Raw genomic sequence first — 12,832 nt, 5'->3', positions numbered from 1 at the left:
GGAATGAATAGGGAATGGGTGAGCGAATGAATTGACTGCGCGGTGTGCGCTACATGGTACTGAAGCGAAATGACCGCTCAGAACACGCTATATATTTTCACTGCCTCATTGCGCGTTTACTACGCTTTGTTTAACCGAAACTGCGTTCAGCAGACCGTAAACCAAATTCTACTTTGTCTCGCTCTCTTAGAAGCAGTATATGTTGCGAAGGTCTGCGTTCTGCACAACTGTGCGAGTGGATGCAGTGCCGTCCGATATGGTAGTAGACACTAATGGTATACATATATAGCAGCTTGTACGACATTCTACGAAGAAATGACGTAATGTTGGAAGTGTCTTTAATGGAAACGCGGGTCTCACTGTGTAAAAGACAGGTTTATTTCTGTGCACCCTCGGACATGCACGTGGTGACGAACGCGCCAAGGGCGTCTATCCGGTGTGACTCCGAGGGATTCGGCGTGCTTCACACGCTAAAACGGGTGTCCTTCATCGTCAAGTCTCGGTTGGAACACGAGCACGCGCTCTAAATCTCTAATATGCGTTACACCCTCCAAAGGAATGCAAAGCGTTTTCCTTTCATGCGGCAACTATCCAGTGTGCAGTCGCCAAGACGCAGTATACAGCCGTGCACTCACTTCGCGAGCGTATTTCTTCTCGCTATCGCGTCTGCGACGCCTTCGCATTCCTACACCCACTCCGTGCCGACCCTCGCGGGCTCTGCGCTGACGGAGGCAGTCATCTCAAGGGAGCATTGCAGGCAGCTGGCATGATTTATGGAAGCCCCAACGATTGCCTCCATTGTTATCGCACGGACTTCCTGGCGATTTGAGCTGCAACCGATTTCGCGTCCCTCCAGTAGCGCGACGCTGGACGTGGAAACGGGAACACGACAGGGGTATCGAAGAGAGCGCATGACCGATCGGTGATGGAACCGTGCGTGAGGCGTTGTGCAATGCGTTATATCTTTTTCACGATAAAATAAGCATCGCGCCCGTTTCAGGCGCGAAACACTGAGACGTGATGCCTCAGACGAAACAGTAACAGCGTTCACTATCAGTGTTAGTAAGTCAGGTAACTTAGCTAGAAAGTCGCTAAATCGTGGCGAGTTCTTAAAGTCAACTTAACGACTGTGCGTGTTTTGAAGTAATATAGCGACATTTTTTTCTAGCGACGTAAATTGCCAGTGAATTGCACTTGTAGAAGCTAATGTACTGCAGTTTAAGATATGATAAGGAAGACGTCTAGGAGCCACCAGGACATAAAAAAAAGCGAAAAACTTTAACCGTCATCATCATCACCATTCTTTCTTTCTTTCTTCGAACATTAAACATACAGTCAAATATTTTGTCAGCCCGCCAAAGCAATGATGCTTTTGAGCGGGACTGGGCAGTGCTCTGGCCCGAATGACAGTCTTGTGCTCTAAGAGCAGAGGAAACAATAGGAAGAGAGAAAAATAAAAAGTACAATAGCAAAATTAAATTTCTTGTCTGTGCCACAAGCAGTAACCTGTAGTCCGCGAAAGCACCGATGCTTCTATGCGGGCCAGTACAGTAACTAAACGTTTTACTGTAACTGGAACTTACTGGAACGGTATACTAGTACTATATGCCTAACTATGTGAAAACGAGAACAAGGTAAAAGCGGAAGCCAAGGTTTCGCAAGTGGGCTTGTCTTTTTCAAGCCGACATATATGCAACATAAATTTTAAAGACATGCTAGTGCACGCAAAAGTCAGCCAACACCATTACCCCGTAGGAAAAAAAAGCATGTTGTCGCCCCAGGTGCAAAACCTGCAGGCACCTTCAAAATGGCATTAAAATTAAAAGCACCGCAAATAGTTATACACACGAAGTGAAAACTAGCTTTACTTGTACTAGTTTCGATGTGATTTATATGCTTTAATGGTCCTTCCGTAAGAAAAAATATATCGGTGAAATGGGACAATCATATGAACGTCAGGTTAAACGGACATAGCGCGGACACAGCTAGAAAACTCCCCAAGGCCGTCGCCGAGCATTTCAACCAACCTGGTCATAACTTTGAACTCCACATCCTACAGTCGAATTTCCGTTCTACGCGAGACGGAAAATACAGATAATCATACCTCATCCATAAGTTCAAGACATTGCTACCAATGGGCATGAACCTTTCAAAGGGAACTTCAGAATCTATTAGCTATGCTAAATTTCAAGCTATAGGCAACGGCACTTCGCTATTATTCATTGGGGTACTTAGTGCTTTGTGTTTTCGTTTTTTTTTTCTTTTCTTTTCTCCCGTTCTTCTTTCTTTATTTTTTGGAATATTTTTTGAAATGGAATAAATATTTGCATATTTATTCCATTTTTTTTTTCACGAGCACCATTTTCTGCCGCTTCTTTCATCCTATCTTGCAGAGAGACGATAGTTCACTGACCAGCGGAGCAAATAATGCCCCCCCCCCCCCCCTTCGTCCAGCCCCTACAACAAAAAAGAAACCTACAGTAACACGTCAACCGTCGACACACGGCGCCACCTCACATTTCTCCACCGACGTTGAATAGCGCGCCTTTGTTTGCAATTCTACAACCTCGCCGCTAACACACCGTTGGTCGTTGCCTCTCCCCTTTAGAAGAACCCTACCTATATATACTGTGCCGAGGAAAGCAAATGTCGCCTTGGAAAAGACAAGTCCACTTGTCGAAACGTTGGCTCCCGCTTTTACGTTGTTCTCGTTTTTGCGCATCGTCTTGAATTTTCATCTCCCGCCTTCCCCGTGTTCTACCTATATGCTTAATTAGTACTGACTCGGCCCTGGCTAGTCCCAGGTATACTAGAAGAGAGGTGGACCGCCGAACATCAGCGTCACTGTGCACAAACAGAATCGGGAAGTTGCCAACAGGAAAATCGAAATAGTAATTTTAACGCGAAAGCATTATATATGCCCCATTACGCAAAAATCCGTCGACGTAGTCGGCGTGACCGAACTATGGTACCAAAATGGCCGACGGCGCAATGAGTGAAAAGACGTCACAAAACGCTCGGATTGAGGTCAAATTTCTCATGGAGGTCCCTGTGAGCAAATTAAATTAATGGCTTTCAGAAGGAAATAAGGCGAATTTCGGTCTGGGTGGTAATTCTCGTTCACTAAACGTGTGCCTAGTCATGGGCCTAGTGCGTGAGCCCTTGCACACGTGACGGTGCAGCCAATGGGGAGGAGGTGGCGCCACGTCATGAGTGCTTAAAATGAGTGCAGAAGGAGGAGGAGGAATAAACTTTTATATTGGAAACAGTATTCCGGAGTAAGCCCCGGTTCTACATAAAATAAAAAAAGAATTAATGTCCAATTGAGTGACGCTGAGCGGTCCTTCGTGTTATGACCTCCTCGGGGGCAAGCGAGTGCATTGAGATGCTTGGCGCGTTTTGACTTGGCCTTACCGATAGAGTTTCTTACTATGCTAACTAGAGGGAAATCTGGCGCTGCTGCGCTGTTTTGTGCATGGGAATGCCGGTATATCGTGACATCGGATTGGCATCGTTCTCGTAGAGCCAGGAAGCCTTGATGACACGCCTGGGTAGCACCGTGCCATCTGTCACAATGCTTGGTTTCCTAATAAGAGAGCACGTAGAAGGCTGGTTTAGCTTTATTATTGCACAAACACATGTTTTGTTTGATGATGAGGACTTGTTTTTGGATGTACAATGATATGAAATGTAAAAAAAAAAAGCATAGGCGCCGATTTTTCAATCTTCCGGGGGGGGGGAAGACAATTCGCACCCCCACCCTCTCGCGCATGATCCTTGGCAAGAGATATACATAGGCAGAGAGGCATGTAAACATCAGCTTTGTTTGTTTATAAAGTCGAGCGAATATCGCTGAATAGAATGACAAAAAAAAAAGAGAAACTGAAAAACGCGTAAACTCTGGGTAGACATTCATATATGCCCTTAGTCAAAGTGAGAGAAAACACTGGGCAACACGACCATTTCATCAACATGCTAACAATTCAAATATTACAAATTCATTACAAACCTTTCGTTTGTGAGAACCGCTGGACAATACAAGCATTCCCAAAATAAGCTAACAAGTCAAAAATTAAAAAAAATATATTTTAAGCTCTTCATGTCTAAGAAATACTGGGCAGTACAAGCATTTCCACAATGACTCAACAATATAAAATCTAAAGCGAGACAATAAACTCTACGCCTTTCAAAAATGTAAACGAACTACCGAACTCGACACACACACAAAAAAAAGGCAAGAACAATACTCAAAGTGTAGAAGTAGTAATAACGAAGCGGCAACATGCGGATTTTATTTGAGGGGTAAATTAAGGTCAGGGGCTGTGACAGCTTGACAATAAAGCTGGCGCATAGGTGACTCTAAGTTATATCTGCAAATTTCTTATTTTGATTAATTCTCTGCCATCCTCGACATGCGTTTCCCCTACCGTGGGACCCATTGTGCAATTCTATCGTAGACCATTGCTTATCTGCCCTGCGCATTACATGGCCTGCTCAGCTCCTTTTTTTCCTCTCAGTGTCAACAAGAATATCGGCTACACCCTTTTATTCACTAATCCACATCGCTGTTTTTTCCTGTCGCTTAACGTTACGCCTCACATTTTCCGTTCGATCACTCGTTGCGTGGTCCTTAATTTGTTAACCTCCAAGTTTCTGCTCCCTATATGTTAGTACCGGTAGAACGCAATAATTGTGTACTTTTCTTTTGAAAGATAGCGTTAAGGTGCCCTTCATGATTCGATTATATGCCTGACGTATGCGCTCCAACCCATTTTTATTCTCCTAAGAATTTCCTTCTCATGATCAGGGTACCCTGTGGGCAATTGACTCACATGAAGTTACTTACTCTTGCACAAATTATAGAGGCTGACTGCCACTAACGAATTCTTGTTCTGTTGTCCGTTTACTGGACATATATTGCCTTTGTCTTCTGCATAATAATCTTCAACCCTATTCTTCCACATTCTCTGCTAAGGTTCTCAATATTTTGTTGCAATTCATCCCCAGCGTAGCCGCAGAGGGAAAATGTCATCATGCAGACAGTACGCTGAGATATTCTCCGCTGGCCCTCACTCCTAATCGTTCTCAGTCTACAATAGCTTGAATGCTTCTAAGCTTACAGTGAATAGCGTTGGGGAAGCTGTGTCTCCTTGCCTGACCATTTCTTGATCGGTATATTTCCGCTCTCTCTTTTGTAGAGAATTCATGCAGCTGGGGAGTATTTATTGATATTTGCGGAGATATTCACGCATGCTTCGATGCTCTACTTTTTGATAACGCAATGCATCCATTACGGCTGGTGTCTCTACTGAATCATGCCTTTTCGCAATCCATGAAAGCCGTGTAGGGCGGTTGGTTGAAACCTGCTGATTTTTCAATTACCCGATTGATGGCATGCATGTGATCCACTGTAGAGTAGCCCTTCCAGAAGTCATCGCGCATTCTCTTGTTTGAAATCGAGTGTCGCCCTGATTCTACGTGTAGCATACTTCCGAGTATCCTTCCAGGGCACTAGGAGGTTAATTTTGGGCGCCGTTGCGACATGGCCCGATGGAGCGATCAAGGACACTCCTACTGGGGAGACGCAAACAGCGCCCTGGAAACTACAACGGCCATCTCGCAGAGCTGGCGCTATACGAGGACCAGGCCAGTGGTTTTTGCAGGCGTATCACCCCGACGGTGCGGTGCAGGAGACGACACTGGCGGGAACGTGTCGGTGTCTGTCGGCGCCCATGGAAAGTGTGAGCTAACGTTAGCCTTACGATCACTAGCCCGTTCTGCTGAGACTACTCAGAAGCCCAGCCGGAGCGCTATATAGGGCGTACATATGCCAGCAGCGGAAGATAGAACCAGGTTCCTTCGGGAGTCAGGACCCTGGTAGACAGCTGCGCTGGCTCCGCCATCGAGGCAGTTGACGTTTGCAGCGCTGACGCTCGACGTTTGCGGCCAAACGCCGTCACTGGACCCTGGCTCAACCCCCCGCGTGCATGACACGCTTGCCAGTGGCGGCGCCGACGGCGATACTGCGCAACGAGCGTCCGCATAATTGTCGCACTGTGATCACTCGAAGGTTGCAGAATTAGGCGTAACAGCCTCCTACAGGTTCATATCATCAATAAAACGTTACCAGCACTGATAGTAAGCCAGCGTTAAAGTGAGAACTGCTGGGTCAGTTGGTCTTGCGCAAGGCCCACTCCCGCCTACTTGGTAACTCTATAGTCGTGCGTAATGTTACTGTCCCTAAAGGGAGCCTGTAGAGTAACTGTAGTCTTGCATACGATTCATTTTAAGTGGATACGTCTTGCAACCTCAGCGGCTACAATTCGTAAGTTGCAAAATGTGCCGTAAAGTAAATAATTATTACGTTAATTAGCGAATCTCTGTTAATTTTTGAATACGTGTTATGATTTCTTATGCTATTATCGTCCGCCTCTTCGAACAATCCTGCTCAAAGACAAGAAGTGTGCTATATCAGCCTCAGGAGATTTTAAAAAAAATTCCGGAAGACTTGATTTTTTTTATTTGATGTTTATTTCTTTCATACGAAAGGGGAAGCCAAGGCACAAGGCGGTAAACCTGACTGTGCCTTGGCTCCCTGTTGCAGACGGCAGCACATATCTCCAGCGTATATATTACAACAAAATACGCGTGTAAATCAAATGCGCAACTTGATATAAAACAACAGAAGATGCATTGGTTATGTAAACAGAAAACAACTGTGACGACGTATGAATACAATAACTGAATATTTATGCATAGAAAAGATCACAAACGCTTGTACTAGAGCATGTACAATCCTAAAGCGAGTACAACTATACAGGATATTCATTCAAGTATTGCTTGATATGACACCTTTGCTGAAGTCGAGAACTCCACATCTAGGGAAGTTTGGTTGATGAGAAATGGGACCTGAATTGTGAATTTCTGTTTCTCGTACTTAGTCCGAGTGATAGGTACCAATTTTCTACACGTTCTCAGATAGTATATTACGGCAGGCCTGTCAGGCAGAGTGGCATCAAGTTTGTTTTGGTTAATATATTTCAGTAGACGACAGTAATAAATTTGATGTGCAGGTTGAATGGTATAGAAATGGTAACATCGTACAGTTGTCACTTGAATAAAACCAGAGGAAGACAACCCGAAAGCCTGAATGTAGTTCAAGATAGCTCACCAACACGTTCAGGCTGCCTGAAAGCACAGGAGGCCATGCGCACAAACTCGAGAGCACTGACAAAGCAAAGCTTAAGTTTATATGCTTACTACAACCACCAAAAGAGAGGAGTTCTAGTTTACACCTGCGGCGGTTTTACTTCCATATTCCATCTCCCTCGTTACATCTAGCTGGCACAATCATGGCAAGTATAAGTGCTGAGCCGCAACAACACCAAACTCTCCATGAACATTTTCTTGGCATTTGGGTGCCCAGTGCATGGGATCGTTGAAAACGACACAGTGAGTTGTGGCAGGCTTCTCATTACCTTGATTAAATGATTTAGACGGCAAACGCCTAGCGCATCAGACAATTGAGCATTTCGTATGTTTCCAGCCAGTTGTTCGGCTTTTCAATTGAGGAGCCCCGGAAGGAATTCCTTGAACACCGTTTCACGCGAAGACACAAACTGAAACGTCATGGCTTAGATAAACAAGGTTCTTGTCGACTTTTTCCTGCGTTCTGGGTCGCGCCGAAATATAGGACCTGGATGTCGTTTTTCCGTTGAGCTGGTGCACAAATGTGCGCAGCACACGTGTACGACGGTGTATCTTTAGCGATAAAATAGTTAAGCACCTTTCATCTCACGATGAGAGCCCGAGATGTCAACTTAGAGAACACGCTGTAACCTGGTCAAAGGATGTCACCACCATGGATGGTCTGCACCCTGAACTTCTGGAGGCGGCGCTGACGACTGTTGAGTTCGCTTGCGCAAGCGAACCAAGGGCGGCTAGCAGCAGGCTGTTTTTTCTAGTGATACAGGTACAAACTGCTAAGGCGATTGCAGTTCAGACGCGGGAGTTGAAGCCTAGCTGGTAAAAAAAAAATGAAAGAAAAAATAGTGAGAAACATTTGAATCTAGCTGGATTCGCAAATCGGTTTTGTCATGCAAAACATGCATTACCTGTCTGGTCTTGTCGGCGTTGAGAGCCTTGTCAAGCTGCCAGAGAACAGTTTCTTTGTTTCACTCCCCCCCCCACCCCTCACCCCAACACACACATACTATTTAATCTCTCATCGAGGACAACAACAAGCATTTATTATATTGAATTCAATTTGCGTTTGGCTTGGCGAAAAAGAAACTACTTTCTACTTTTAGATTTAGAAAAATGGAGACCAAATTCTCTTTCGAATTTTGTACATGAACCGTTATGCCAGTCACAGCAGTGTTGCGCCACGGCTAATGACACGCACTTTTGACTTTTTTTTTTTTTGTGTGGAGCAGGGGAAGGTCTACAAGGCCTAACCGCCTAGCTATTCTGTCCTTCCCACGCTGTATGACGTCACGGGCAGCTGTTGCAAGAATTCGTAGCCACAGCAGTGGCCAGCGTAATGCCTGGCATTCAACAATTTTCGCAGATTTATTTTGACGCAGATAACAGGGGTCTCCGCTGCGGACACCTCGTGTGCTTCGTCTTTCGGCCCTGCTGGCTAGGGGGTAAAGTAGCGTGTTGCACACCGCGTACGCAGCTGCGTTTAAATGTCTTAGTCACGCGCCACCTGTCACACCAACCGTTGCAAAAGACAGTTCCCCGAAAGAAACAAGGCTGGGCGAAGGTAACGCACGCACGATTACCCAAGCAGAGCAACCGTACGAGAAAGTGGCCTCAGAGGAGTATGGGACGGCATTTTATTTCGGAACGTAAGACAGGGTAAGGAAAAATAAAATTGAAACTGAAAGGAGCCGTGCCTCAGCAGACGTGAACTAGGTGGAAACGCCAACTTTTGCGGCACAACCACGCGGTGTAAAGGCCGGTGAGAACCAAAACTTAGCGCGGGATTGTGCTATAAAACGTTAACGGTGCTGCAGTCGTTAATAGCATTGGCTGCTAGTCGTTCATAAGCTGTCTCTAGGCAGCCTGAAATCCTAATATGTTTAGGAGCGGCCCGCTTTTCTAATTTCTGCAAACGTCTTTATTATCGCGGTGAACGTGTTTCGCATTCCGCACGCTAGGGGGCCGTGCGTCTCTTCTTTTCCCTCCGCTTCTGCTACACTCTCGGCGGTGGCCGGCGCGGCGCTTTTTTCCGCGCTTGCTTGTTGACGACGACAGCGGAGCCGGCCAACGCAGCATCGCACTAGGTGTGGGCGGTACGTCGAAGTACTTGCAAGGCACCCGGAATCTGCCTTTTCCTTTGTATATGCGCTCGTTGATTTCGTTCCCACTGTAACGACAAGGTCAGTTTCTGCTCGGCGGGGGTTCTCCGTGCGCCCGATGCACTTGCCATATCCGGCGGGAGAAGAGCGCTGTGTCCGTAATAGTCGTGTAGTGTAGTGAGCGAGTCTACTTTCGTACCGAGTGACCGACGGGTGAGTGAGTGCCCGCATTAGCAGCAGCCGCACAAGCAGCATGTCGACGACACCGGACCTGTTGCCGGCCGAAGCGCCGGCGCCGAGGCTCTGCCACCTGATCAAGATCCCCACATTCGACGGATACGGATTCAACCTGCACGCCGAGAAGTCGCGGCCGGGTCAGTTCATCGGCAAAGTGGACAGCGGCAGTCCCGCCGAGCTGGCCGGCATGCTCGAAGGGGACCGCATCGTGGAGGTGAACGGCGTGAACATAGCTAGCGAGAGTCACAAGCAGGTCGTCGAGCGCATCCGGGCCGTGCAGAACGAGACGCGCCTGCTCGTGGTGGATAGCGTGACGGACGCGTGGTACACCGAGCACAAGCTGGTGCCCCGCTCGACGCAGGATAACGTGCGCTACATTCGGACTCCCACCGGCGACGATGACGACGTCGACGGCGGGTTGCAGGCGCCCAACGGACACCACTCGCCGCAGGAGACGGCCGAGGAGCAGCAGAGTGCATCGCTTCCGTCTGCAAAGGTGAGGCAGATGGCTACTGGAAGGCCAGTCGCGAAACTTGCATTATTTCGAAGTTGTATTAAAAAAAAGCACTGCTGAAAAATTGAGCAACTAATGATTGTCGCGCCGCCTCTCATTTATAGTGTTCAATCGCATCATGGTTCTTAAACGCGAAAGAATCAATTTTTAATTGTTTTTTCCACTCATAGAGGACGCCGGCGTTTGCTAGGTTTAAAAATCGGGTCTCAGGACGTGACCATCTTTTGAAGCAGTTTTGTAACTGAATGCGAGCTCTTTGACTATCAGGCACCACCTGTGCACATCATTGAAACAAGGATGTGTGAACAAGAACACGCATTCCTTTACGTATACGTGCGATGCGCCTGGTGTGATTATGTTTCGCTTCGAGCTTGGAGAATCGTGCCTAAAGCGTGTTTGGCGCAACAGGTCGCGCGCCAATGTTATTACCACAGACTCCAGAAATAGCACACGAAATGTTTGTGCGCGCGTGGACATTTACCAAGAACAACATTAAGAAGTTCTACCAAGGAACGGCGATATCGTCTAGAGGCTTGGTGACGCGCTGTCGCCGGTGTCTTGATTTTCGTGGAAGATAAAATAGCGACGTCGTCGCGAGAGTCGCACGATAGTTGCTTTTTTATGATCTTATAGTCTATATAAAAGGCTGTTCACCGCGGTGTCAGTCTGCAAGCACCGATCGAAGCTCTTGACGAACCATGTCCGATTGCAATGATAGCGGACACACCCGACAGTGATGCATTATTATACCTTGGATCTGCTGACATCTCCATTGACCTCTCTCTCTAAAAACATGCTTCGTATAATTCAACGAAGGAATAAATAGGTGAAGAAAGGAAAAAAAAATAATTGTAAAAACTGCGTACCCTTAGGAGGAGTAATTAGTAGCTCCCTAAATTGCGGTTTGCAACCCGTATGCTTCAGATGCACAACTCGCTAGCCTAAATTGCGAAATAGCGACCCACGTTTGGACTGTCCTGAGGACGAGTTTTCTGACGTGTATTTTATGTTCGTAATGGACATGTATAAATTGGCAATTCACTTTAGTACCGCCGTTGAAACGGAAACGAGCAGGCAATTACAATGGGGTTGTCTAATGAACTTTTAATTGCGAGAGAGCCTTGAGAAACACGTTTCTGGTACTGAGGTTTTTAGGTATAAGTATGCGTTGGTCGTTAGGTGTAACGACTTCCTTTAGCGTGTTGATGACTTGTTCTGGCGGCGGCCTCTTGCATTGGCCTAAGAGCCCGCAGTACGATATGCGAGCTTCTGCGCCGTGTTCGGAGGTCATGCCCTCCTAGCGGGACAGTCTGAAAGTTGTTAATGTTTTGCTTGATCCTTTGTGTGAAATGCAGAGAGTACGTCTTAGCACGTTTCAGTGCTTTAGTGTGCGAAACAAATAGTCGGAACAGACTACTCGGTGCAGGCCTGGTGGTGTGTGGCTCGATAAACTTTTAAACCGATGGGCATCGTCGTAATCAGCCTGTACGCCTGTGTCCACTGTGGGACGAAGGTATCACCCATATGCCTCTATTTATTCTCTGCCCTGTCTCATATCCTGTAATTTCCGTGTAATCTCATCGCACGACAAAATACTTTGCCGCCCTTAGCTGTGTTTTTCATCCGTTGTTATATGTTCTGTGGCTCAGTTGATTCTGTTAGTCATAACCCTACGAAGCTACTGAAACACCATTAATTTGCGGTTTTTAGGTAAAATGTAGAAATAAGCAAAAGAATACTTGAAAGTGGGCCAATAAAGACAATTGGCCTGCTTTGAGAGTCGAACCCACAACTTCCGCGTACCAATTGAGCCTTAATACGGCCACACATCTTCCCGTCTACATTGTTGGGTAATGGTGCTTGTGTGTTAGATCTGGGGGTGTCAGACATCGCCACTCATGGACAAGGTGGCGGATGTGGACCTTCCTCTTAACCGAATGCGTCACGCGGCTCGTGAACTTAGCAACAGGAACAGGCCAATAAACCCTCCCATATGCTACCTGACCTCAACCAGGCTGCGTTGGCTTTATTTGGCTTCGTTGTCTGTTGACGTCATATGGCTGCGGCTAACAAAAGCTGTCCCCTGGGTCGCCCTTCTTCTGGTGATTCCGTAACTCATAGCGCCTCATAGCTGCCCGTCGTATGACAGGCATCTGTGCAGCACCGCTCTCTCTCTCTCTCTCTCTCTCTCTCTCTCTCTCTCTCTCTCTCTCTGTGCATTTACAATAAAACAAGGAGATAATTTAAAGGTGGGGGAGTAATACAGGAACATAAATGATAAGAGCGAGAACAGCACCTGCGACAAGACACAAGTGTAGAGAGAAGCAGACGACATGGGAGTTTTGTCGTCTGCCTTTCTACTCGCTTGTCTTGCATGTGGCGCTGCTTCGTTATTATCGCAGTACAAGCAAAAACCTCTGCCAGCACAACGTAAAAACACGAGAGCTCTACCAAACAAACAACGGGAACAGAGCCAAGCCGCATGTACCGGATCAGCGCCAACTTCGAACCATAGATGTAGCCCTCCTGTTTAGGAAGGCATCCGTATTCATCTAGACACGATCTGTTTGTTTATAGTAATGCTGATGCCAACGTACGTGGTATCGTTCGGATCGAAACCTGTATACTTGTTGGCGCATCTTCGTAGAACATTTTGACGGGCTGTACGCAGAGCACTGCTGCAGGCAATCTTACGGCCGCGCAAAAGAAAGAAAAATTCATATAGCACGATTACAGAACAGTTCAACGCTCCCTCTTCCCCAACCAGGAAAAACGA

General features: G+C 46.8%; 1 protein-coding gene across 1 annotated transcript in view; it reads left to right on the top strand.

Annotated features, from left to right (window-relative positions):
• Positions 1–8,852: 8,852 nt before the first annotated feature.
• Positions 8,853–12,832, top strand: part of LOC126517882 (Na(+)/H(+) exchange regulatory cofactor NHE-RF2-like) — a 56,135-nt gene continuing 52,155 nt past the window's right edge. Inside the window, exon 1 of the mRNA XM_050167697.3 lies at positions 8,853–10,038. Within this exon, the coding sequence (XP_050023654.1) occupies positions 9,559–10,038 (480 nt within the window). The 5' untranslated portion in view covers positions 8,853–9,558. The remainder of the gene's footprint in view (positions 10,039–12,832) is intronic.

Source organism: Dermacentor andersoni, chromosome 11 (genome assembly GCF_023375885.2).
Source record: "Dermacentor andersoni chromosome 11, qqDerAnde1_hic_scaffold, whole genome shotgun sequence".
NCBI classification, from domain to species: Eukaryota; Metazoa; Arthropoda; class Arachnida; order Ixodida; family Ixodidae; genus Dermacentor; species Dermacentor andersoni.
The sequence above is the reverse complement of the archived record's forward strand: the minus strand, read 5'-3'. Positions and strand labels throughout refer to the sequence as shown.